This window comes from Corvus cornix, chromosome 1 (genome assembly GCF_000738735.6).
Source record: "Corvus cornix cornix isolate S_Up_H32 chromosome 1, ASM73873v5, whole genome shotgun sequence".
Lineage (NCBI taxonomy): Eukaryota > Metazoa > Chordata > Aves > Passeriformes > Corvidae > Corvus > Corvus cornix.
Window position 1 is genome coordinate 90,267,158 of NC_046332.1, and position 24,115 is coordinate 90,291,272.

General features: G+C 42.5%; 1 protein-coding gene across 4 annotated transcripts in view; it reads right to left on the bottom strand.

The window, feature by feature from the left end:
* The window catches only part of ST6GAL2 (ST6 beta-galactoside alpha-2,6-sialyltransferase 2), a 148,898-nt gene that overhangs the window by 35,371 nt on the left and 89,412 nt on the right, over window positions 1-24,115 (bottom strand). Inside the window, exons 1-2 of one of the 4 annotated variants that reach the window (XM_039549286.1) lie at window positions 11,102-11,182; window positions 10,265-10,331 (exon numbers count right to left, since the gene is read on the bottom strand). The exons of 1 other annotated variant lie outside the window; for it this stretch is intronic. In XM_039549286.1, the coding sequence (XP_039405220.1) occupies window positions 10,265-10,297 (33 nt within the window). In that variant the 5' untranslated portion in view covers window positions 10,298-10,331; window positions 11,102-11,182. Of the gene's footprint in view, window positions 1-10,264; window positions 10,332-10,939; window positions 10,964-11,101; window positions 11,260-24,115 lie in introns of those variants that run through there. 2 more of the 4 variants (XM_019282908.3, XM_039549295.1) reach the window with 2 other exon arrangements.

The following is a 24,115-nucleotide window of genomic DNA, read 5'->3' on the forward strand; positions in this document are numbered from 1 at the left end:
GCTAACTCAGGAATCAAAAGAAGCATCCTCATATCTATGTATTTTGCTTTGCATTTCCTCTTTCATGGCTCTGGTTTTGGTGCTTTCACCACCTGAAGAATTCTCAAGGCACTTTCAACTGCAACTAGTTATTGTTTTAAAAAATAAAGAGCCTAGCGTCATACAGGACAGGAGCGAAGTTCCACGTATATAGTGTGCTCTACCTAGCGCTAGTGTCCCTATTTATCTCATGATGACCTTGCAAGAGCAATATGTATTCCAGAGACTGCAAGACTTTATTCTTTTAATTCCGTGGTCCAGGAGTTTTCAGTAGGGTTTCTCTCCCGCTTGAAGCTTTTGCAGACTGTAGTGGTATATCTGATCACTGGTTTAAGTAGCTGTGATCACATTACCTGCACCCTGCACCCTTCTCAGTGGCTGTCTATATAGAGGCACATTGATTTTTAGCTGACTCTGTTGGTCTTTTCAGCTCTCCTAATAATAACATGCCTGAGCAACTAGAAAGCCTACTGATCCGTATTTCACACAAACACCCTTTTACAGGAATTAACCCATAGTAAACTACTGTAACGATTGTATTTTTGGTGTGGGGTGTGTTAGGCAAGAAGCAGGAATGCCCCTGTGCTACAGCTGCTAGCCAGTAGCAGTACAGATGGCAAACAGGACAAAGACTGGCCTTGCACAGACACACACAGCACTTCCTGGCCTCATTGACTGTAGAGTTTGCAGGTGTTGAGTGGTCCTGCCTAAAAGACAGCCCTACCAAACAGGGATGCAAGCACCCTGTCTCTTCAGGAGCAGCACCTCCTAACTTCTGCCAAGTCTCTTCTGGAGCTTTATAACTTAAGCCCCTGAAAGAAAAATACAGATGAGCAGTGACTTCAAACACTCTCAACCCCTGCCTCAGGGTGAGGGCTCATTCCAGCCTGACATCTGTTCCAGCCCTGCCTGCTCTGTCTATAAAATGGCTCAGTCAAACTAATTCAATGTCTTGAAATACAGCATATTTAGAGACCTTTGTTCACTTGGTTCCATCTAACAATACCAAGTATCTGCAATGGCATGCTGTGGTCTTCACATCATTCAGAAAATAGCACTCAGAGCAGAGGAAAGGGCTGGTGCACAACCAGGTCCCACGCCTGTACAGAAGTCACTGCTAAGGTGCCTCTAACTTGAAAAATAAAAGGCACTTCCAGACCCACAAACATTTACTCTATGTTTTCTAATGCCTATCTGAAATCTTGCAATTTTGGAAGCTAGACATTTCAGCCTGCAGATATTTATACACAACAAAGAGCAGCCCAAACGCACACATGGACAATACTGATCCCCATCTAAGGCCATTGCCACCCTTACAGCGTTCCACAGCAGGAGCTGCCACAAGGGAAACCCTAAATGCCAAGCTGGCCATCAATGAGAGACTTTTTTTGCCTGGAGGTGAGAGTGTGACTAGGCCAACAGAGACACTCTCTTCTACCAAGTACAGAGGGAAAAGCTGTACTAAATAGTGATCTCTCAAACCAGACACTCCAAAAAGTGATAGTACGGTGGGAGTAGGGCTCCAAGTGCAAATCCTTCTCCAGCAGTTACAGGGCTAATGCTTCTGCCTTACCACATAAGCCTATAGCCAGCCATGCACAGTCTGGCTCAACCTATACTGCTCTGAATTTATCCTTTAAAAAAAATCTGAAATAAATAGCAAAAATACAATCAGTCTGAACAAGCAGTGAACAATTACAGTGGAATGAATATAACTATGCACAAATATTTCTAATGGAGAGATTAGCTTTCTATAACAAACTCTGGTTTTAACCTTCCTAAGTTCAACAAAGTAAAACCCAGTCACATTAAATTTCAGAGTCATGGTCTCATGCCAAGGAAAGCTCCACTGGAAAGTCTGAGGTAGATCGGCCAAGGCATCTTGAAGATATGAGAGTTCCTGAAAAGTGAGGTGTTCTCCATTTCTTGGACTGTTCCCTAATTTTTTTTGGCTCACCATAACTTAAAAATGGTTGGCTTAGACATTCCAAACTTGCTTGGCTACTACTGGTGCCTTTGACTAGTTGCAGGCTATTTTATTACTAAATGTGGGTTTGTGCAAATTCCGAGCGCTGCAGTTGTTAACAGCACATGTTGGCTTGTGCATTCCGCAGGCAAGCCAGCCTGGCCCACTGCAGGCTTCTCCATCACCTCATCAGCTGTGCTCAGGAGGCAGCACTGAAGCCCAGGACCCTTCCCTCAGGTCCAACTGGGTGTAAGAACTTGGCTGGACTTTACAGGTTCCATGGGGAGACATTCTGTCAAGCTGGAGAGGAATGGTCCTGGGGTGCTTCCCAGCCTTGCCAGTAGCAAAGTGCCTCACTCGGAAAGGTAAGCACACACCAGACACAGAGGGTTTCCTTCTCTGACTTAGTGTTGTCCTCTTCCTACTCCTTCAATCCATACTTAGCCTTACTCTCTGATGAACCCAAAAAATTTTCTCAGTGAACATCCACATAACTCCCAACCCTCTCCTCCATGGATTACTGATCCAATCTATTTTCCATTTATACGGTGATTGCATAATGTGTGCTGGGGTCCGGGTGCTTCTACTGCAGCAGATTCCCCCTCTCTGCTCCACTCTCTTGGTCTCCAAGGCCCTCTTCTAGACTAGGAGCCTTGTACACATAGACACAACATAGGGCATTAGACCTCTGGACAGGAACACCCAGGGGGAAGATTTCAGCCCTCAAGAAGCAAATTTGCTCCCCTGAGCAAACTTTTAATTTGTCTGAAGAACCCTGGAGAGACTGTGGGTAAGGAATTCACTCCTGATGGGGACTGTTCTGCTGACAATCTTGATTTTGATAACAGATACTATGGCAACCACATGTATCACTTGACACAGCCTTCAGCATGGTCAACCACTTTAAACAATTCTCCTTAATCTTTGATACATCTTTTGACAATGACTATCACCTGCTACCTTGCCAGGAAAACAAGCAGTGCACAGCGGTGGGAAACATTAGGCCATTAAAACACTTCCCGGTGAAGTATGTTTCTACATGGAAACAGTGTTACAAAGAGACCTATTCTTTTTGAGATGCACACATGCACGACTCCCATTCACAGGAGCTATGTGAGTGAATCCAAAGTAAAATAGGCTCAAAAGTGTCCACATTTACCAAACACTGATCCCACACAGAAAGTGCCTTTTAAGAATGACATATCCTTTGACCTTCTGCATCTTACTTCTGCTCTTCAGAAACAAAATACTTTGCAATGACCACGTCCCCCACATTAAAAAACAAACCTGGCACTATAATCACCAAAAAAATCCATAAAATAAAAATTATCTACCTAATAGGCAGTAAGAACAGAAGTTTTTTTCCACATTTCTTATCCAATTGGAGATTTATCAGAGCTCTTTTATTTGTACCATCTTCAAATATCTGTTTCTGTCACCTTTAAAATGCAGATAATCTAACTCAGAGGTGTGCTCTTCTCAGGAGAAACCACACAATGCTCAATCAAATTCTACAAAATACATAGCCCTCTGCTGGGTCGGCACCAACCTGCAGAGGGCCAAGGAAAAGCTACGGGAAGAGGACTTCTCGCAGTCTCCCACAGAGATCCAGCCTCCACTGCCCTTTGGGAAGGGTGCTTCCCAGTTCCAGCCCTCCTGCCGCCCTGTGAGCTAATGAAAAGAGCATGAGGAGGATCTGCAGGCGCTTTCCTCCCCCTCTCAATCCACAAAGGGCGAGTCACAGTCTGACCCTAACTTAACACTCAGGCTGTAAACTTACTTAACACTTGTAGAAGAATTTATTTTTTTCAAACATACTGATGGCAGCATATGGCCCATCGACAGGTTTATTATTATAAGACACTTTTTCCACCAGGTTATAGTCTTTTTTATAAACATATGTTTCAGCACATAATAAACCCCCTAAGAACTGTTTCTGAAATGTGCAGGCACAGAAACTACTTTTCAAGGTTTGTCAAGACAATGAAAGAAACAATGTTTAAAGAGACTTCCATTTTTCAAAAGGTTTTTCTCTATATGTCTTTTAAATCCAAGGGTACGTGAGAGTTATGTATGCTTAAAAAAAAAGAAAGAAAAAGAAAAGTGAGTTGTCTTTGTTAACGCCACATTCTTCTCTATTTTGTCAAAGCAGTCCTTTTTATACTTAGTAAAACTCCTTCCACTAAATAGACCTTTTAACTATGCTTTAAATCAGGACACGTGGTTTATGGGTGAATGATAAGATTCCGAAAATTAGGTGGCATATTATAAAGAAACTGTCAACACCACACTGCTACAGTCACGCGAACTCATCTGTGCAAAGCCACCCTGGGTACTCTGTGCCCTTCAGCTGTGCTAATAAAGATCTGCATGTGGAGTCAAGGTGGTTTGATCACCAACTTCCATCCATCCGCAAGACTGTATCCAAGTTAAATGTCTAAAAACAGATCACTGCTTGATTTTGCTATAGACCACATTTGTGTTCTTAAGAAATAAGGCTTCTTGTCTATGCAGCTATAATGCAATTGCTGTGCTAGCACCACAACCTTTAGGGGGAAGAAAGTCACATAGTGTATACTGCTTTATTCAAAAAAATCCTACACTCCTTTTATTCTGAATGCTTTCTCCCTAACATCTCACAATATATTTAGCCCAAGCAGGCTTGGTTTTAAAAGCAGCTTCCTCCATACATAAAAACACGACCCAACTCAGGTATGTTTGCTAGCAGCTTTGTTTCCTACCACCCAAGTTCAGAGTCTCCTGTTGAAAGGAGCCTGCAGCTGGAACACAAACTAGGACTTGCTGGGGCCTAGACCCTGAGCCCACTTAAAGGTGATACAAAACCTTTCACTAGTTTTATGGGCCTGGATATTAGACCTGCGGTTCACTGAAGATACCAGAGGCCTTACAGACTGTATGATATGATATATTAATACTCCTTAGCACTAGAGAAGAATTTTGCAATCACTTTGAACGTTTCATTGGTATTTACAGTCTTTTGGGAAGGAAAGAGCACTTCTTTTCTTTGTGTGTTTGTCTCCTTCCCCTGATGATACTCCCCACAAAAGGCAGATGTTTTAAGACACTGGAAAAAAGAATCATACACAAGCAGATTTGAAGCTTAAAGAATAAAAATCTCTAATTTTATCATAGGCATGCTGTTATAATGGGCATGCATGAGCTTGCATTCAAAGAAAACTCATTTGTTAAAATTAATCACTGACTTCTCAGCCAATTTGTCAGTTAACTACTACCACGTCTGGACATGATTAGTTAGCTTCACTGGGAGACACATGGTGCCCTCTATAATGCTTCCACAGGATGAAATCCTAAACCCAGTGAAGCCTTTGAACATTTTGCAAGCAACTTATTCACACGGAGCCAGAACCTCATGGATGCTGCTGTAGGAGATGCCATGAAGATTTTTTGCCTTTTCTTTTATACCCCTGTTATACCTTTTTACAGCTTCTGTATTCTTAGTGCTTTTTGCCTGCATTCTTGGACTTCTTTGCTCAGCTAGGAGACTAAACATTTTAGAAGCTTTGTAGTTAGGGATCAGTGTGCCCCAGACCCCAAGGCCCTCTCCAGAACACATTCTGTAAACTAAGATAGAACCATCCAGGGGAAGGCTCCTTGGGGAGGGAGGCTCATTTAAGCCTCTCATTGGGGAATTTTTTATAGATATGCTAATTAGTAACACCTAGAATGTTATAGCAGATCTTTTGTGGGTGTGGGCATTGCAGTGGGCGTTTCAGTGCATTTGACCTAGACCTGTGCACCTAAGGATCCTTAAAATAAATACCAAGGTAAAATCCCTCTTCCCCTTCTAACCACGTTTGACTCTTGATTTTAAGACCAGGTAAAGGCATCATAGGCTCTACTTTTTTCTGCTTTTAAAGATTAAGCCTTTCTAGGAGAGAAAGGCCAACAGCTTTGACAATAAACATGCTCTTTTCTCCACCAGCAGACAGAGCAATCACGGGTCCCCGGGCTGTGTTTGGAAACACTTAACTGGCAGGATCGGTTTGAGGCTAAGATGAGGCATGATGTATGAGGCTTCTGACAAGGGGGCTGGCTCTGCTCATCTAATTGCGGTTGCTGCTCCTATGATGTGGAAACCTGTCTATTAGAAACCACATTTCACAGGTGACTGAACAGCCATCAGATGGTAACAGCTTTCATTTGTTATTGACCTCCCTTCCCTGGCGCAGCGTAAGGGTGAATGGCCCGACATTCCATTGTCAGTCCAGAGCCAAACACCTCCTGCTTTGTATAGTGAATTATAAAACACCTACGTTTTTCAGACTGTGTTGAAACAGCACTCTTAACTAGCATTTTCTCAGCTAGGCATTAGCCTCATGAGAGAATGGCAAATTCTTCACTACTCAAGTATGCAAAGTTTGAAGGCATTTTGGACTATGATTGTAGAGTACATCACTACATTTTTATACACAGAAGGTATTTACTCAGAACATCATGGGCACACGCGACTTGGTATTTCACAGAGACAGGATCAGAGCCTTTGCTGAGAAACTGGTATGACAGTGACCAGACCAAAAGTAGTCCTTGTAGTGATGGACTAAAAGACGATTCCACTACCAAAATTAAATACAGAACTTAGCACAGTTACTTTAAACTGAGGATCCTATAAAGAGACCTCATCAAATTTTACACCCTTCAGACCTCTGGCTCCATCCATGACGTAACAGATTCAGAAAGTGACAGAACAAATCTCCCCATCTTGCTAAGCTCTCTCTGGTTGGCCACATATCTTCCAGCCAGACAAATACATATCACATGTGAAGAAGAAACTTTCCTTTCCAAAGTTAAAAGCTGTTTGGTTGTTACAGAGATTTTGTGTTCATACCTCAGACCACTTGCAGTCACTTCACAACCCCAGCTATGTAACACCCTACTCTCAGACAGCATTCCTACAATTTAATACAATAAACAGAGGACTGTACAAAACCTGCGGTGAATCCTACTCTGATGACAACTGCAGAGCTATGCAATGAATAATATTTACCTTTCATTTACATTTAGATTTCTTAAGCAGAAGCTTCCAGAAAGCACAGTGCGCTAACACACACACATCCAGCTGTACGGCTGCATCTCCAATGAAACATAACAGCAAGCCAGGCCACCACACCCCACAGCTAAACTCTGTTCCACTTCCCCAGTTCCTCCAAGCCTCTGTGGCCATATTCAGCAGCATGGAAGAACTGGCCTCTCCAAAGTGACTGGTGTCAAAACAGGGTTTTGAAGATCTGTAGACCAACAAGGTCTGCCAGAGCATCTGTCAGGTGCAAGCACCCAAGGTCAAGGACCCTCATCAAGAACATTGGCAACAGCTCCCTGGTATTTAACTCTTCAAGCATTTATCCTTCTGGAAAGAGACAATCTCTGAAAAACTCATACAGCAAGCAGAATGATTTTGGCATGCTTTGCCCTCAAGGCCAACTACTGAAGTACTGTTTCTAGTCTATGTAAAATTTTCAGACCCATAAAAAGAAATCTGAATTTCTTTACAAGACTGTTTTTTTTTTAAAAGTGTTACAGATCAAGAAAATCAGCTTTCTATGGTTGCACCTTAGAAAAGACTGGATCTAAAATACAAAATGTTCACAAACCCAATAACAAGTACCAGAGTTTTTACATTTTTCTCAGGTATAATATGGGAGGTGTGTTCAGCTTTTCACATGATCTTGCATTCTAAATATGTCACCATGAGTTCTATGGGAGGAAGATGGCAGTTATTGTGAAATTAATATATGTCATTAAGCACATGAAGAAGAGTTTGCTGAATCTGAACCTGATATTGAAAGTCCTTTGTGGTGCAGATTTCATACCATGCCACTCCTTTTACATTTTTAACATCATTTTCAATACATACGTCACTGTAAGAAATACTCTTAACTTCAGTAACCATTTAAAAACTTCAAGAAAAAAAAATTATTACAGCTTTCCCATTTGTGTCATGGATTGATTGATACCTAAACATGAATTAGAAAATTTTAAGGAAGCTCAAAACACATTAACATATGAATGGCATGCAGAGCAATTGCTCTGAATTACTACCAGCAAAATCAAAACGAAACTGCTTTTAGTTATGCAAATTGAAAATGTAGTGTCAGGACTGCAAGTGAGAGCCTAAGAAGTGCAAAGTTCAGGGAAAAGCCATGTATGCAGCTGCTCCAAAAATAACCATAGTCAGATAAAAGTCTGAAAGCAATTATTTGGGGTGAATACTGTACACAGACCACTGCACTAAGCTTCTATAATTAAACAAGGCAAAAGTTCAGATGGCACCTAATAAGCCATTTATTACATTAATTATATTCAAGTGTGGCAGTCTAATGCTTGGTAATAACTAACAACAAGGGAAATAATTTAAAGAAAGTATCTGATGCTGAAAATTTCTCTCTTTTTCATTCATCAGTACCAGTGTTGCCAGCCAGCCTTTCTAACACACTTCAAACGCATGAAAGGGATACTGCTTAGTGTCAGGAAAAGCTATTTAAGGGTTGTAAACCTTTAGGCTGAGGAAGCCAACAGCCTTACTCAACACAAATTATCTCTTCACTACAAAAGTAGCTGCAAAGTCAGATTTTCCATTCCTTGAAGCAAGTTCCTATGTCTTTGTTCCAAAGTTACAACGCCACAGGGGCAACCAATTTTTTTTGTAGCAAAACCAGCATCTTAGCAGACCTTTGCAGATCAGCAGATTTCCCACTGACCCTATTCCCTGAATTTGCCTTTACACTGATCACGCAGCCTTTGTACACGTCTGTGATTTTAGTAGTATTTTCAGCAAATTCTTAACAAGATCATTAATATTAGAGAGGTATTTAATGTGTTTTGGCTTATTTTTAATGCCATTAGTAGCTAAATACATGGAAAATGAGCCTATACCATATGCCCAAGTACTTCTCTGTAGACTGCTAGCCAGTTCCTTAGCAAATACAGAGAAGTTTCCAAATCACAATCTGAAAATTACTACAGAGAGATTTGCATACTATTTCTGATGAGCCAGTAGCATTCCAAGAACTCATGTAAAATCCAGCATGCCCCAATAGTATATGCAGTAAGCAGCACACACAGCATCAATTTACAAAGCAATTGTTAGGATGCTACCACCAGGATGCTCTTCTATCTTATTTAACTAATCTGCAATAGAAAAAAAAAAAAAAAAAAAAAGCAAACCAAATTCTGTAGTATTACAGTTATTTTTAAATTTTCTTTTCTTGTTCTTAAATCAGGAAACAAAATCACCCGATTTTACTTATGCACAACTCTACGTTTAACCAAAGAGGGCACATAAAAATCATTTTACAGATTTCAAAGATTGAGAGAGAAGATGGACATACAACTTCATCCATGACACCTTTCCACTAGGACGTTTACATACGCAACCCTAGCATCTCTTTAAGCTCCCTTTAAAAAGTTTTTGTAACACTTTCCCTATTGTTTGGCCTTTATTTTCATTTCCTTGGTAGAAAACACATAACAGACCACAGATATAGAACTCTGTAACCTTGCAACAAACCTCTAACATTTTGTACATATCCTCCAACTCTGCATGTGCAGTGTGGACAATGCTGGGAAATCCTGTCCTCAGCCCAGCTGAGGTGGAGAACAGAAAAGAGCTCTCTGACTACAACACTAGGAGTTTTAGACATCCTAAACTCAATCAGAGGAGACTTCTGCCTACAAGTAGTTTGAAGTCTTCACTTACAAGTTCTCAAATCCAGCACTTCCACAGCAAATGGCAAGAGGAGCCCTGCCTCTTACAGCAGAAGTGTCCACAAAGTCGTCAGCTACAGAAATCAGTGCTGAGTGTCCTTGCGCTTGACTACACAGATAGGACCTCACCTCCAGACCCTTTATCACAGCTTCTCGTTCAGCAAATACAGCACATCTTTTCCCATAGCGCAGCAGTTGGTCTTATCAAGACACACACAAACCCAGTAGGTATCCATGGCAGGATTTCCCGTCAAACAGTATTTTAACCAGAAACTGCCCATGAAAAAATAATACCTCTAAACCACACTTCAGATTTACAAAAATAATAAAACCCCTTCAAAAAAAAAAAAAATCAACAAAAAAACTGCAAGAGCTCCATCTCTAAATGGAAAAAATGTAGTAATTCTTTCCCCATATCCAACAGCCCCACACTATCAAAACCAGCTGAATTATTTTCACCTAAGTTTTTGAAACAAAAAAAAGATATGTACATACATATATATGTATTAAAATTACCTGGATGCAGACACCACGCCTGGAAAGTTTCATTGCAAAAGGATTAAAGTTCAGAAAGTTTGCAAGACTGAAAAAGGAAAATCAGATTAAAAAATGTGCAAAACCCTAAACCTTGATGTTTACCGCTGCCTCCTGCCTTTCTCTTAACATTTCCCTCCACATCTGAAATGACATGACTAAACGTTCCTCCAAGTTATCAACTAAATTACTTGAATGAGTAACCCAATCAATTTTTTCTAGTACCAAATGAAACACGTTGCCATAACAAAATAAACTAGAAATGGCAGTTGAGTATTAGAGACTATAACATTCCCGATAAATTATAAAAAGACACCACAGAAGCGATCTACACCGCTTAGTAGAGGTGAATTCGCCGAGACTTTCTTTTTTCCTTTGAGAATATCGATTTTTATATGCTACCACAGCTGCCTAACTATTGATAAGAGCAATCTGCAAAAGCAAATATAGAACTAACAGAACAGCCTTGAAAAGCAACCACAAAAAAAGGGTCTCATTTAAATTCCTGGAAAGCACTGCTTCTCTAAACGTATCTATTCAAGCTCTCTTGAACAGGAGAGCCCTTCTAAAACGCACCCTGAACACTCCCCGCCCGAAAACTGTAAAGCCAAGAAGCCACTAAGCCATGCCACTGAGAACCCATATGGTTTCACCTACAGGGTTTTCCTTCCAGCAAACGCTGCACAGTAGAAATCCTCCCCTTCACCATCACCACCCACCCCCCAGGAAAAAAAAACAAAAAACAAAACAAAAAAAAAAAAAAAAAAAAAAAAAATCAAGAAAGAGAAGTGCTCTCCGCCCAGGGTCGCCCCTACGTACCGCCGGGCGCTCAGGGCTCTCTGGGGGCCCTGCCCCCGAGGTGCAGCAGCCGGGGCGGCGCGGGCGCTCCGCCTCGCCGCGTCCCACGCGGTTGCCTCTCCCCCCGCATGGTGGTGGCCGCCGCACGCACAAAGCGCAGGGCGCGGGCAGCGGCCGGGGGCGGGCGGCACCCCGGCTCGGCCGGATCGCGGCGGCACGGGCGGCGGGCGGCTCGGCACCGGCACCGCCCCCGCCCCCGGGAGCCGCCGCCCGCCGGGGCCGCCCCCCGCACGCTGCCGAGGGCTCCCCGCGCCGCCGCCCGGCCCCTCCCGGGATGGGGGTGCTCCCGCCCCCGGTACCGCGCGGGCGGAGCCGGGCGCCACGGCGGGGGAGCGGGAGGCTGCGCTCGCTGGGGGCCGGCGGGGGCCGGGGCCGGGCGGACATGCCGGGGTTGCCCCGGGGCCGTGCCGCGCCGCGCTGTCCCGGCTCATTGTTCGGGAAGGGCAGCGGCGGGAGGGGCGGGCGCTGCGGCGGGAGGGGGTCACCCCGGCGGCGGGGGTAGCGCCGCGCTTTCCTCCGCACGGGCAGGGGGCTGGGGACAGCGTTGCATCTTCCCCGCGTGGGGGAGTGCGCGGGGCCGGCGGCAGCGGGGACGGGGGGATGCGCGGGGATGGGGCGCTGGCGCTGCGCCTTCCCCCGGCGTGGCGTGGCGTGCCGGGACCGCGCTGCACCTTCAGGGGTCTGTGCTGGAGAAGTTCAAAGAGGCAGGGACGGGTGGGAGGGGCGCAGGGGGGGCCCCGGCAGCCTTCTCGCCTTGTCTCTGTGCCCCCGGCCTGCCGAGCGCGGAGAGCGCCGGAGCGTTCCGGCACCGGGACCCCGCGGGGCCGGCCAGGGACGCGGCGTCTCTCTGACCGGTCCGGCAAGTTGAAGGCATGGTCCTTTCCTCAGCCCTCCCCCGTGAGCCGGGGCGGTGGGACTCCCGCACTCACGCGGTGTGGAAGCGCCGCAGCCGGCTTTAGCTCTTTAAGATTAGGCTCCGTTAATTAAAGAAATATTTTAGGCTTAAAGGTCTCCTGAGAAGAAACACATTAACTCGCTAATAAAGCGGGTAGAAAAACAATGCGATACAGGGCTGTTGGATCAGCGATCACAAAGGAAAGGAGAGATCAGAGAGATGCTACCGGAGTGCGGTAAATGCGCCCTCCCGCCGCCGGACCCACACTGCACTGATCGCTCCGGTGGAACTTCCAGTGTCTGTCCAACGGCACAGGAAAAGGGAAATGTTTTCGGTGCAGTCGTTGCTGTGCTTTCTCAGCATGCTAGAAATACCTTAAGGCATGTTTTACTTTTGGTTCAAATTTAATAGCAGTTTACTTTGCAAATAGTCTAAGTCGTCACTTACGAATAATTAGGATAATGACAGATAACCTTTTTTTTTGTGCTGAATCTATGCTCCAAGATAAGCATCTGTGTAAATGCATCTGAGACTGTAGCTTCTTTGTGCCCATATTTGTAAGGTGTAAGCTGATCGGAGCAGCACGCCTGCAAAAGGCACGCCTTCTAAGCTGCGAAACAAGTGTCGAAATAAAAGCCATTAGAACTAAAGGAAAAAAGGTGCCATTTCCTAAAGTGAGAGGTAGCATCACAAGGATGTGAAAGACAAAGCGCAATCCAGAATAGGTTAACAGGTTAAAAACTATGATTGATTGAAGTCATAACACTTAATGCCAAAAGCAAATAATGTTTCTAAATTCTAGATAAGTTCATCCATTTGCTTATTCCATTTTGAGGAATTTCATGGATTGCAAAGCAATTAATGAATAAAAAGAACATATTTTCCCCCAGTCTAGGGCATTCTGAAAAAAAACCTTCAAACCTAATTTCTTCAAAAATATAAAAATCCTTGTTTATCAGTGTGATAAGAGAGGTTGTCTTACATACACAAAGACAACAAAAATTCTTTTGAGGGGCACTGTGATGTAGATATATCCACAAACTGGGGGGTTTTGGGAACACTGCTGCTTGAGGAATAGTCCTGTATAGCATTAATTCAATAATCTAGATTTATAAAGATAGTTAGCAATTAAAGGATGGATATTTTCCTTTTTTTTTTTTTTTTTCCCCAGACTTGCTGCATCTGTCTATAAAATGATATTATATTGTATGCTGGCTCACAGAATAAACTATAAGCACGTGTTTCAAGAAATAAAGTGAAAGGTGGATACTGCTTACTCAAATTTTAAAAATTATATAATTAAAGTAGGAATCTAAATCTGTACAACTCTACAGACATAATCATCTGTTGCTATTTTAAAATGCACTGTTCTTTACTATGCTCATTTTAATACACTAGTAAAATAGAACTTCAATTTGGAATAGAATGTAAATGAATAGCATAAATTAGGTGAGTATTTCAGGGAAGCCGGTAGTGCCAAGATGCTCTATGTGGGAATCTGAGATAGTTTAAACATGGTATTAGGACTGCTTGTTGCCTGAAGACTCCCCTTTTTTTCAGCAAAGCACTTACAGAATGGGCAGTTGGATTGGTGACAAATAACACTGGATGAGCATAATTTTTATTGACTGCAGTGGGAGTCTCCCCTATGCATCTAAATGTAAAATTTATCTGTAGAAGGCAGGAGGAGTTATTCTGCAATCCAATAAGGTTTGCTTCAGCCTTTGACATTCTGCTTTTGGCTTAGACTCTCAACTCCAAAATGGAAGAACTCTGCATCCTGTGTATTTCCGATCATTGGCCTGATTCTGCCTTCAATTTCAGCAGAGTACTAAAGAACAGCTTCTCTGGAAGCCAGAAGGTGAATTGGGATAAGGTCTGTGAGATCAGCATCAGGTCCCCGTGATGTGGGAGCTGCCTGGGGAAGGATTTGAGATCAGAGGACAAAGTAATAGCTGGCAAGTCCAGAACGGTAAAGAATTTACTTTCACATGTTTACAGCTTGAAGAATTTGTCTTTTATATAAATTGATAGCAATAGGGTAAAGTTACACACAGTTGCTGTTGCTTTGTTATTGAGTTTGACGACTGGTATAGATGCATCTATCACTTTGGTTTGTTACTGTGTTAGAGCAGTGCATATAAATGAAGGGGATAAATAACCTAATTTACTATGAGCAAGAGTCACAGTATATTAAAAACAGTGACACAGAGAAAGCTTTTGCCTCTCCTGGAAAAAGTTTTATAACAGATCTTTGTAGTCATCATTTAAACTGGCAGGTACAGTACACAAAGATCCTTAAAACCCAGGCACAAGCTTATTTAACCTTTTCAAAATATATTCCTGGCTAGTATGGCTCCACTGATGGAAAAGGGAATTTTTCTATCGACTCTACCAAAACTCCATTTCACCTGAGTAATTGCAATTTTATTTCAGAACTATTTTGGTTTTGAACAAATAACTGCTATTAATGTTACATGAATCAGTAAGCTCTGGGTGTCCACAGGTTGTGCATCTCCCACTTCTCATGGTTCCCTGAGGTATTTTTCTGTTATTACTCCCAAAGTGGACTTGTTAGGTGGGTTCCCACTGTCTTTCTGCAAACCCTCAAACAGCTTGGGGAAGTGTGCTTTCTCTCCTTGGGACAGGGAAGGAAGGAACATGCTTCAGACTGGTCCCTTTAGCACCTCATGAGGTGGGGAATCTTCTGGCTCTCCAGCAGTGCTGCCTTTGGGTAGGGCTCTTTTGGCCTGGCATTCCTGTCCTGCTGTACCCAGAGGGACCTGTGGTTATCACATGCCATGATTTTTGTTAGTGCAGACCTGCATTTTGTTTCTACTCGTCAAGCAGACTTTTAATAAGCTGAAGATACTGTTGTTGGCTTCTGCACACATCAGATGCATTTCAGTGTTGCAGTTGTTCAGTTGCCGATGTGGATTTAGGATTGGAGCCTACAGACCTCAATTAAAAGCTCTCTCTTAGGAGAGAGAGTGGCCTGGTTTCTTTTTCTCATATCATCTCATGGCAGATGATTGGCAGAATTGCCTCCTCTCCAAGGCAAGCTGTCTCTCTGCCCTTCAGAAACGTCGTGACAAAATCCTCCCTGACTCAGTGGCGAGGTGGTTTAGTTTCAGATGTGTGTGCACATTTGGCTGTGCTCACAAGGCTTGCTACATCCTTGCTGATGGATACTAGTGTGTGTGCACAAAGTTTGTCCAAGGACTCTATTTGCTTGCAGGGAACTGACAGGGGAAAAAAGAAGGGAAGAGTGTTTGCCAGCATGGCATAGATCATGTCAGGAAGAATTCTGTGTGTATCCTGTTGCATGTGTGTCTGAAGAGCTAGCCTGGTTGCTGGCTAATATTCATTGTGTCTTGGCAAGGTGCAGTAGGAAACAGAATGGAGTATGAATCTGAACCCAGAGTCTGCCACCAAGTGTCATCTACACCATCTCTGATGCAGCCCTGGGAGTAAAAGATATAATGGACACAATTTCTTTTTAGTTTTCTCTGTCTTGAAGGAAAGTGCTAACATACTGCTGACCTGACCTGTATTAATAAGTAATTCTTATCCTTCAGTGCTGGCTCAGATGTGGAAACCAATAAGCAGAGTCAGAACCTATTCCTTGCTTTCCTCTCCCTCATATTTGTCTTAGGAAGTAAACATGGACTTCCAAGTCTATAGCATGAACTTTTAACACCACCAGGGTCACCTGTCCATTTACTCCCTTGTACATGCAAGTCACGTCTCTGACTTCTTCTCATCAAGAATTCAGTTTCATAAGAAACAGTAAAGAGCTGAAATGAAAAGACAAAGGTACCAGAGGTACCTTCAGCTTGGGATTTTTTGCCAGTTGTCACATTATTGCAGAAGTCATCCCCAAGCTGTGAAAAAGGGTGGACTTGAGCTGCGTTTGTAAAACAAGTGAGTAACAGGGTCGGAACTTCAATGTGAGCAGGGCTGGGAGCTCCCTGCTGTTCCCTCTGGTGCTCCATCCCACTGACCTCAGCAGTCATCCTCCAGCCAGTGTTTTCATGGCACTGCACAAGTGTTATAGGCAGAGTCACGTAGTTAAAGTTACAAATGTCATAAATCCCAGTTCTTCATGTTAACCAGATCACAAATCCTACACAAGCAAAAGACTAACCGCACCCTAAAGACATGGCCAGTAAAATGCTCCTAAAGGCTGGCTGGTTTGATGAACTTGAACAATGTTCTCATCCTCTTTTCTGCTGAAGCACTGGAACTTTCTGTCCATTTTCCCCTCTGTTATTTATTACTACTAGCAGCACCCATTGGGTACTATGTGCCTTGACTCCTTGTCAACTTCTAATGGAAGTTGAAGAAGCTGAAGTAATCTGTAGTGTTTGGGGAATTTTTATTAATAATCAGTCACTGCCAAACTTCACTGGAATTCAAACCCTGAATATTCTGTACAGGTAAATAAATATCTAGAGATAGATGAGTTTTGGAGCAAATTTTATACACAAAATTACATTGAATTAATCTCTGCCTGCACTCTGCGTGGTTGTGATGTATGGAGGCATTACTGATGAGCTGTAGTGAGCGGGCTCTTTGGGTGAAAAGGTTATAACTGAAATAAATGTGTGTTTATGCAGCAGGTTTTTGAAGGAAAAAAAGATGTACCTCATCTGCTGAATCATCAAGATGGGAGATAGGAGAAAAAAAATGGGCTTGGAATAACAGTTTTCTCAATGTACAGTGGAATACTTCCTTCCAAAGAAGAAATGCGTATTTGCCTGGATGGTATTATCAGTAGGGAGACAAATACATATTCACCCCCTGAAACCTTTGCAGGCAGAGAGGCTGTTGTGCCCAGAGCAGCACACGCTGGCCCAGAGGCAGCCCAGCCTGTGCAGAGCAAGGCCAGGGCAGCACATAAGGCTGGGAGTAATCCCTTCAGTCCAGGCAGTGCATGGCAGCGCAGCAAAGTGTGCACCTGCATGGAGGAGAAGGCCTCTCCTGTTCTGCCATCTCTTTCCCTTCTCTGAACTCCTGCTGAGCACTGTGGAGGTCTGATTTAGGACATTTGTACCTGAAGGGATCTAGGAGATCCTTCCTTCTGTCCTGATCACCACAACCAGCCTTCATCTCCTTAAATTAAGGGTTTGTCAGATATAATCAAAAAGTCAAAAAGGAGTACCCTGATACCATTTGATCAGAAAGCATTCAAGAATTCATCCTTAGTGCCTGCTCCCACTGCAAGTGTCCCTCCTCGTGTTGTCTGGCCAACAGCATTTGCAGTTCCAGGGTCATGTGCAGTGTTCCTGCAGATGGGATTCATCGCCTCAGGTGGGATTGTGGCTTAGCAGAAGTCCCATATTCTGGTTTTGCCTGGTTAGGAACTGCCGAAGAAAGTTAGTTTTCTTACAGGAATGACTTTATGCTTTGAAAATGGGTCATCATTTTCTTCTTGATTTAAAATGCAAGGGAGCTTTCCCAGGAGTGACTTGGTTGCTGGTTATTCATTGCTCCAGAGCTGGTTATTGCTAGTACACTGTTTCATGTAACTTTGCATCTGGCCTGGGAAATGCTGCCTTGCTTTCTGCTGTACACAGCCTAAAAAAAACCCCCCTGGCATCATCTCTGCTGCAGGGGAGTGCAGATAGATCAGTGTAGCAAAGCTGCTCTCATCATGCATACTTTCCAAATGCTTTAAGACAAGCAAAGAAATATGAACAGTGCTGTGGTTTAATGGTGGTTTGCATACATACAGGCTATGTATCATACTTTAAATATGCAGATACATTTTTTAAGACAGTTAAAACCACAACTGAAGTATGGGGAGGTTTAGCCAATTAGCGTCACAAAATGAGTCAGCACTTTTTAGCCTCCACTGTTAATAGGAAGAGTTGGCAAAACCTGTTCTTACCTTGCTTTGGTATTTTCAGTTCAGAACTTTACAGTGCAAACATTACCTGGTTTGTTTAAATAATAAAGGCAGGAGTTCTGACGTCAGTATGGGAAAAGGACTCTTAGGCTGATTGGTTGTGTGTTGCCCACCTTTTTGGAGACACAGACTATACCACAGAATTTTATCCTACTTTACAGGGCTCTTAAATGTGTTGCAGTTACTTTTGCAAAGATGTTAAATATGTTGCTGAAATTGGTTAAATAGAAGCTATTGTATGAAAAATGAGAAAGCAAATAGCAGCGTATGAGAAAAGCTGTGTTTTGAAATGGTGTCACTTTCCTGCAAGGAATAGGCATTAAAAAGACAACTTTAATTAAAGTCTTTATCTTCCAGCATATTTGACAGTTTAAAGATAGTAAACAGTCACCTCGGGACAACAGTAAGCACTGTTTCCCATTTGGTGATAAAATTTAGTCTTTCCCTGAAAAAAATATTGCAGCCATTTTATGCAGGGAAACCTTCTCCTCCTATAGATATCACTGGATATAAACAGGAGGAGGATTGGCCTGTTGTCAGAAGCTAGGTAGCATTTGGGCACCTGTCACCATGGCTGTAAGATCATGTCCCTTTTTCTGATTCACTTGCCCATCTGACATTGCCTCAGTCCCTGTCTCACCCAGGTCTTTCTGCACAGAAGTGAACCTTACTGTTTCTGTTTTCTATGCTCTTGTTGAAGGAAATGGAAGCCTTACTCTCTCTCGAACCTCCCCTCCAAACCTGTCCCTTATATGTTCCAAAATTTTCTGCAGCTTTCTTGCTGTGCTGGTACCCTTCTCAAATTTGCAGTTTGCTTGAAGACAGAAGTATCTCTGTTTATATCAAGAGGTGGGTCAAGTTGCTAAAATCATTCTGAAAAAGTTGGAGGTCGATGCTTGAGAAGCATTGTTTTATTTTTCCCGTTGTTTATAAGGAAACGGCTCAGATAGAGGCACTTATGGTTCCAGTGTATGGGCCCTCTTCCGTCTCCCAAACATTTATTTTAGCCACACAGAAAAGGTGACAGAGAGTTGGGAAAGGAAAATGAATGTTAGCCTTTGCTGGAAAATAGAATTTTGGTTTGAAAAAAAGAAAAGAAAATAAAAGGAAAATGTCAAGACTTTTTTCTTAATCGAAGCGAAACAGAAGCTTTTTGAATAGGTTCAAGGCAAAATATGCTTCCAGAAGAGCCAATCATCACTGTACTTCTCTCAGCTGTGGAAGATCTCAGGTGTATACTCTTACCCTTCCTCAAGGAACAGACACTTGAAACCCATATCCCTTTCACTTGGACAACTTGTGGCTTCTGGCTTGCCCCTAGTAAATGCTTCTCTTTCCCTCCGGATTTTGAACAAGAATCTTGAATTGCAAATGGAAATTTCATTGAAACTGATGTGTTTCTATTTTCATTAAATTGTAATTTCCTGGCAAAAATAACAGTTTGGAAAATTCTGGCAAGATTGGCTGACAGAGCACATATAGCTCTCAAAACAGAGGGGATGCTGAAGACAATTACTTAGGTCCAAACTCTGTTCTTGGCTTCAGAGGCAAAATATAGGTGCAGCTGAGGGCACACACCCTTTGATTTGCCAGCGAAGTAAAGCATTTTTCCGAACAAGTGAATTGAATATTCTGTCCCTTTTAGTGCAGTGATAATTACACAACTCTGTTTATTCTCCGGGTTTTTTTCAGCTCATCCATCATTCACAGCTCAGATTTCTACAGTGATTTCACCAAGTTGGTTTGCTGTACGATGCAGAATGGAAGTCAAGTTAATTTTGCGCTCTACCCACCTCAGTCTGATTAACTCAAATTAAATTTTGTGCTAATAAGTCTGAGTGTGTCACCATAATTGGAAAGCCTTAAGTTCCTCTGACTGCAGGGAAAGTGCTGTTTTCCCCTTCACCATGAAAACATTTGAATTATAACATCTGGGAAATTTGCAACAAACAATGGTATCAATTTGAGGCCTCCATACAAAGTTTTTTCTGTTTCTCATCAGGGACCATGAATACATATCTGTATCAGATTGCAGCTCTTGGAACATTTGGCCTATCTGCCCACCAGAGGAAAACTAAAGAAGCAGGGACACTCCTTCCAATAAGAGGAAACCACGGAGCATCTGTGTTCCTCCATTATGTGGAAATCCTCTTGGGCTAATAAGTGGCTGCTATATCTTAAATAACTGGACAATTACTTAAATCTGTGACCAAAGTCTGAACAGATCAATTCAGTGGGAAGTCTAACTAAGGTTGCTATAATTCACTTGCAATTTGGAGAAAAAGGAAAAAAAACACAGAAATGAGAGCTGAAAGACTGGTGGGAAGGGGAAAGGGAAGGGGACGGGGAAGGGGAAGGGGAAGGGGAAGGGGAAGGGGAAGGGGAAGGGAAGGGAAGGGAAGGGAAGGGAAGGGAAGGGAAGGGAAGGGAAGGGAAGGGAAGGGAAGGGAAGGGAAGGGAAGGCTTTGATCTAAAGGTAAAGAAAACTTCAGCATGGTAAGGAAAGAGTATGGTGAATGTGAGTTTGAGTTTATAGTCCTATTCCATTTAGATCAATATCCTTCTTGTATTTGCTAAGGTAAAGAGCTACTGTTTTTCTTAACTCCAGAAAGATCTCTTGCTCCAATTATCACCTACTCCCAAAAGAAGAAAATCATAAACCCAAAGTAAAACTACAGCAGGTGGAGTTTGGGAAAAGGTAACTCTGTGTTCTGAGAAGTCCTGGTATCCATGAAGAAGACCAAGGAAATGTGCCCAAGTACCTGGTGCCAGAGATAATGCAGGAGCACACTGAGATTTCAATAATGTAGAAGCATGTAAATCCAGTTGAATTACAAATGGAGAAGCCTAGTGAATGTCAAACAGTATGGAAGTAGTTGTAAATATACCTGTATTATAATGGAACATCTACACCTCCTGATGGGAATTCATGGGGGTGTATATCATCCATGGGCTATCTCCCATAGCAGCAGGAACATCATGATTGCACAGCAAGTTTATTAAGTATGAAACAAGCCAGCAAACCCTTTAAAAAGTGAAGTCCCTTACAGCATACCATCCTAATGAAGGGTTTGAGAGTCAGAAATGTCAACACTCACTGGAGAGCTGTTCAGCAGATATTCTGAAGTCAAGCTCTGCTCTCTAACCTTGGAATCAATGAGAATTTGCTATTATTTTCCACAGAGGTAGGATCAAATGCAGAGGCATGATGAAACACCTAACTGGAAGGACTGCAGCACCACTTCTGTGTCTCTATCGGATCTGAATTAAGTTTTAGTAATACAGAAAGGGCCTCTCCTATTTGTCCTCTATCTCTCCGACAAACAGCCTTATAAAAAAAGCATTCACAAAGCAGAAAGAACAGATTGTACATGGCTCTAACAACAACATGTTTTTGGTCTGACTGCCCCATAATATAGGAAAATCAGAGTACAAAATAACTGCAAATAAGACAAGCTAGCCTACTTGTACGTCATTTCTATTGCAAAATGAAGCAATGGGGTCTGGGCTTGTGTAACAAATAGCCCTAAATTTCTTCCCTCCCTGCTGCCATGGGAGTTTAATTTCGCCAGGGAGTATTGTCTGTATGTGACATCATCTTGAAACAACAGCTTTAAATGTGGAGACAGGTAATATTATCCATTAATTATATTCCACATCTGTAAAGCATATACAGTGCACTGTGGATAAATAGCACAACCTTTGGCAGGGAATTTCCTGAATATCTGTAGCCAGATTTCTCATTTACAGTTTTCTCATGGTTTTGTACAATGGGAGCAGATTGGTCTCTAGCAGTGGATGGGGAAGGGTAGGATTTTAATGAGGTATAAGCATGAAACAAATGCAGGGGACTCCATCTCCCAGCACTATGCGTTGCCACCTACCTTAGTGGAAGTCAGATGTAAGACCTGGTGCTTGAACACATAACATACAACCAGTGGGCCAACACTCATGATGGCATCTTTTTTTTCTTCTTTTTTTTTTACACTAGGTATGGGGAGTATTTTTCTTTTAGCAAATAAAAAGCATGAACTGACATCCCAAGGATGGAGTTGCTATACCAGTAGCTGTGGATTGACATGTGTATGGTTGGTTGGGGTTTGGCTTAGGCACCTGCTGAGCCCTCGCTTTAAGTCTTATGTTTGGCTGCAACAGGACAAAGGCACAGAGAAATCTCTTCAAGAACTAAAGATCTTACCCAAACCATGGGACACCCTTAAAGCATAGAGATTTCCTTCTGACACACAGGAGAAAGTAGGACCCCAAGCATGGTGCGATGTCCTCCTATTGCTTTTAGTAGTTGCTGTTATTCAGCAGGCTGCTACAAGCTGGTGGTGCTGTCTCAGAGCCAGTCAACCCGTGCCAAGTGTGGGCTCTCTCCCACATCCAGACTGGCTAGAGAGAAGGCTCCGAGTCATGCTGCTCTGCTCTTTTCCAAGTGCTCCTACTCTCTTACTCCTCACGCTCTTCATGCCAGAGGATGAGGCAAGGATAGACTTCAACCCACTTAGGCTGTGGTATGCTTTTGAGTGGTTTGTTTGGCCTCAATAGATAAGTCACAAATTTTCTTGTCATTGTGACTGGCTCTTGCTATATTATCAGCTTGAATGTTGCTGAGGGGTTTTTGAATCAGGGATGTGACTGGGCTTTTAACAGTCTGTGGCATATGGGAATATACATTAAGCCATTGAGAATATTTCATCACAAAGGAGCTTTGGAAAGATCACGTCATATACACCTGCCAAGAAGCATCTCAAATAATTGAGTTGATGATAGTGGAACGAGTAAACTGTTTATGAGAGTGACACTGCATCCAGCACAGAGAGGACTAGCATTATAATTAATTAATGCTCATAGATATTTCCTTAGCACAGGTGCTATGGTTTTCTGTACTTCATCTTTGACAGGGGAATGCAGGAAGAGTGAAAGTGCTCTGTCATTTTTGTCATGTCTTCCCTCTTGTTAATGCCTTACACAATTGGTGGTTTCAAGGTCACTTTATTTACTGATGATTCTCTGTCACTCACAATATCACTTTTGTGCTAAAATGAATCAAAATATGTTTATTGTAACACCCTCTACTTTATCCCCATTCCCAACAGTGGTAAAATAACAATAATGTAGGTTCAATTAATATAAGAATAAAATTTGCTTAGACTGTGTATTTTAGAGCCCTCGTATTTAATGACAAACTACATTATTCAAATAGGAATAAAAATATTTATAGATTGTGTTTTTCAGATGGGTTGGCAATAGAGCCAGCATGGGTAACGTATGATGAGATTCCACAATCACATTTCTCCCACACACATATTGATGGAAACCCTCCCAGCCAAACACAATTGCATACATCTCTTTTTTCAATCTGTGCATAAGTTATTGCTGTAGAGGTGGAAGAGCTGCATACATAAACCTGCTCTGCCCTACCTGCATTAACAGAGCCACAAGTCATTGCTTGGATGCATACATCTGAATTTTTATTATTTATATCATTTGATGAAGGTGGATTCCTGCCAGCATCCTGTTGAAATGCAATCATTAACAGCTCTGAGTGTTACCAAGACTTCTGAAAAATAAGGTGAAAATTTGGCAAGATAACTTGCAACCTCCAATACCTTAAGTCAAATACTCAACAACAGTAACACATCTTTCTACCAATTTTTTAGGGTTATCTTAAGCTGAAAGAACAGGATGAAAATATTTTTCTCTGATGATGCACTTGTTCCTTTCTTAGGTGTCTGGAACATGATGTAGATTTGTGTTATGTTGTATCCTGGCAGACTGAAGTTCTCAGGATTTTAGTACAGGAATGGCAGTTTTACGCAACCTGAATGTTGGATCCATATGTGCTTGAGTATGCAGTGTGCTTGTGGACACACTTAACATGATGATTAGCAGCTCTGTCCTTCATAAAAAATCTCTGGCTGACAATTATGCAAGGTTTGAGAGCTGTGACTGCTTATGGACTTCTAGAAGCATTCTGGCATTTTGTGTGGGCTTTGCAGTGGCATTCATCATAGGCATAATCTCTGTCAGTGACACCTGGTCTCTTACTGACAAGGCGACATTAGTTCTGATGGGGTCTTTACTTTCCTTGACTTTCTTCTTCATTAAGGCAGCATCTTTGGTTTATTTGCTACCTATGTATTCTTTTGCATTGCTCTCATTT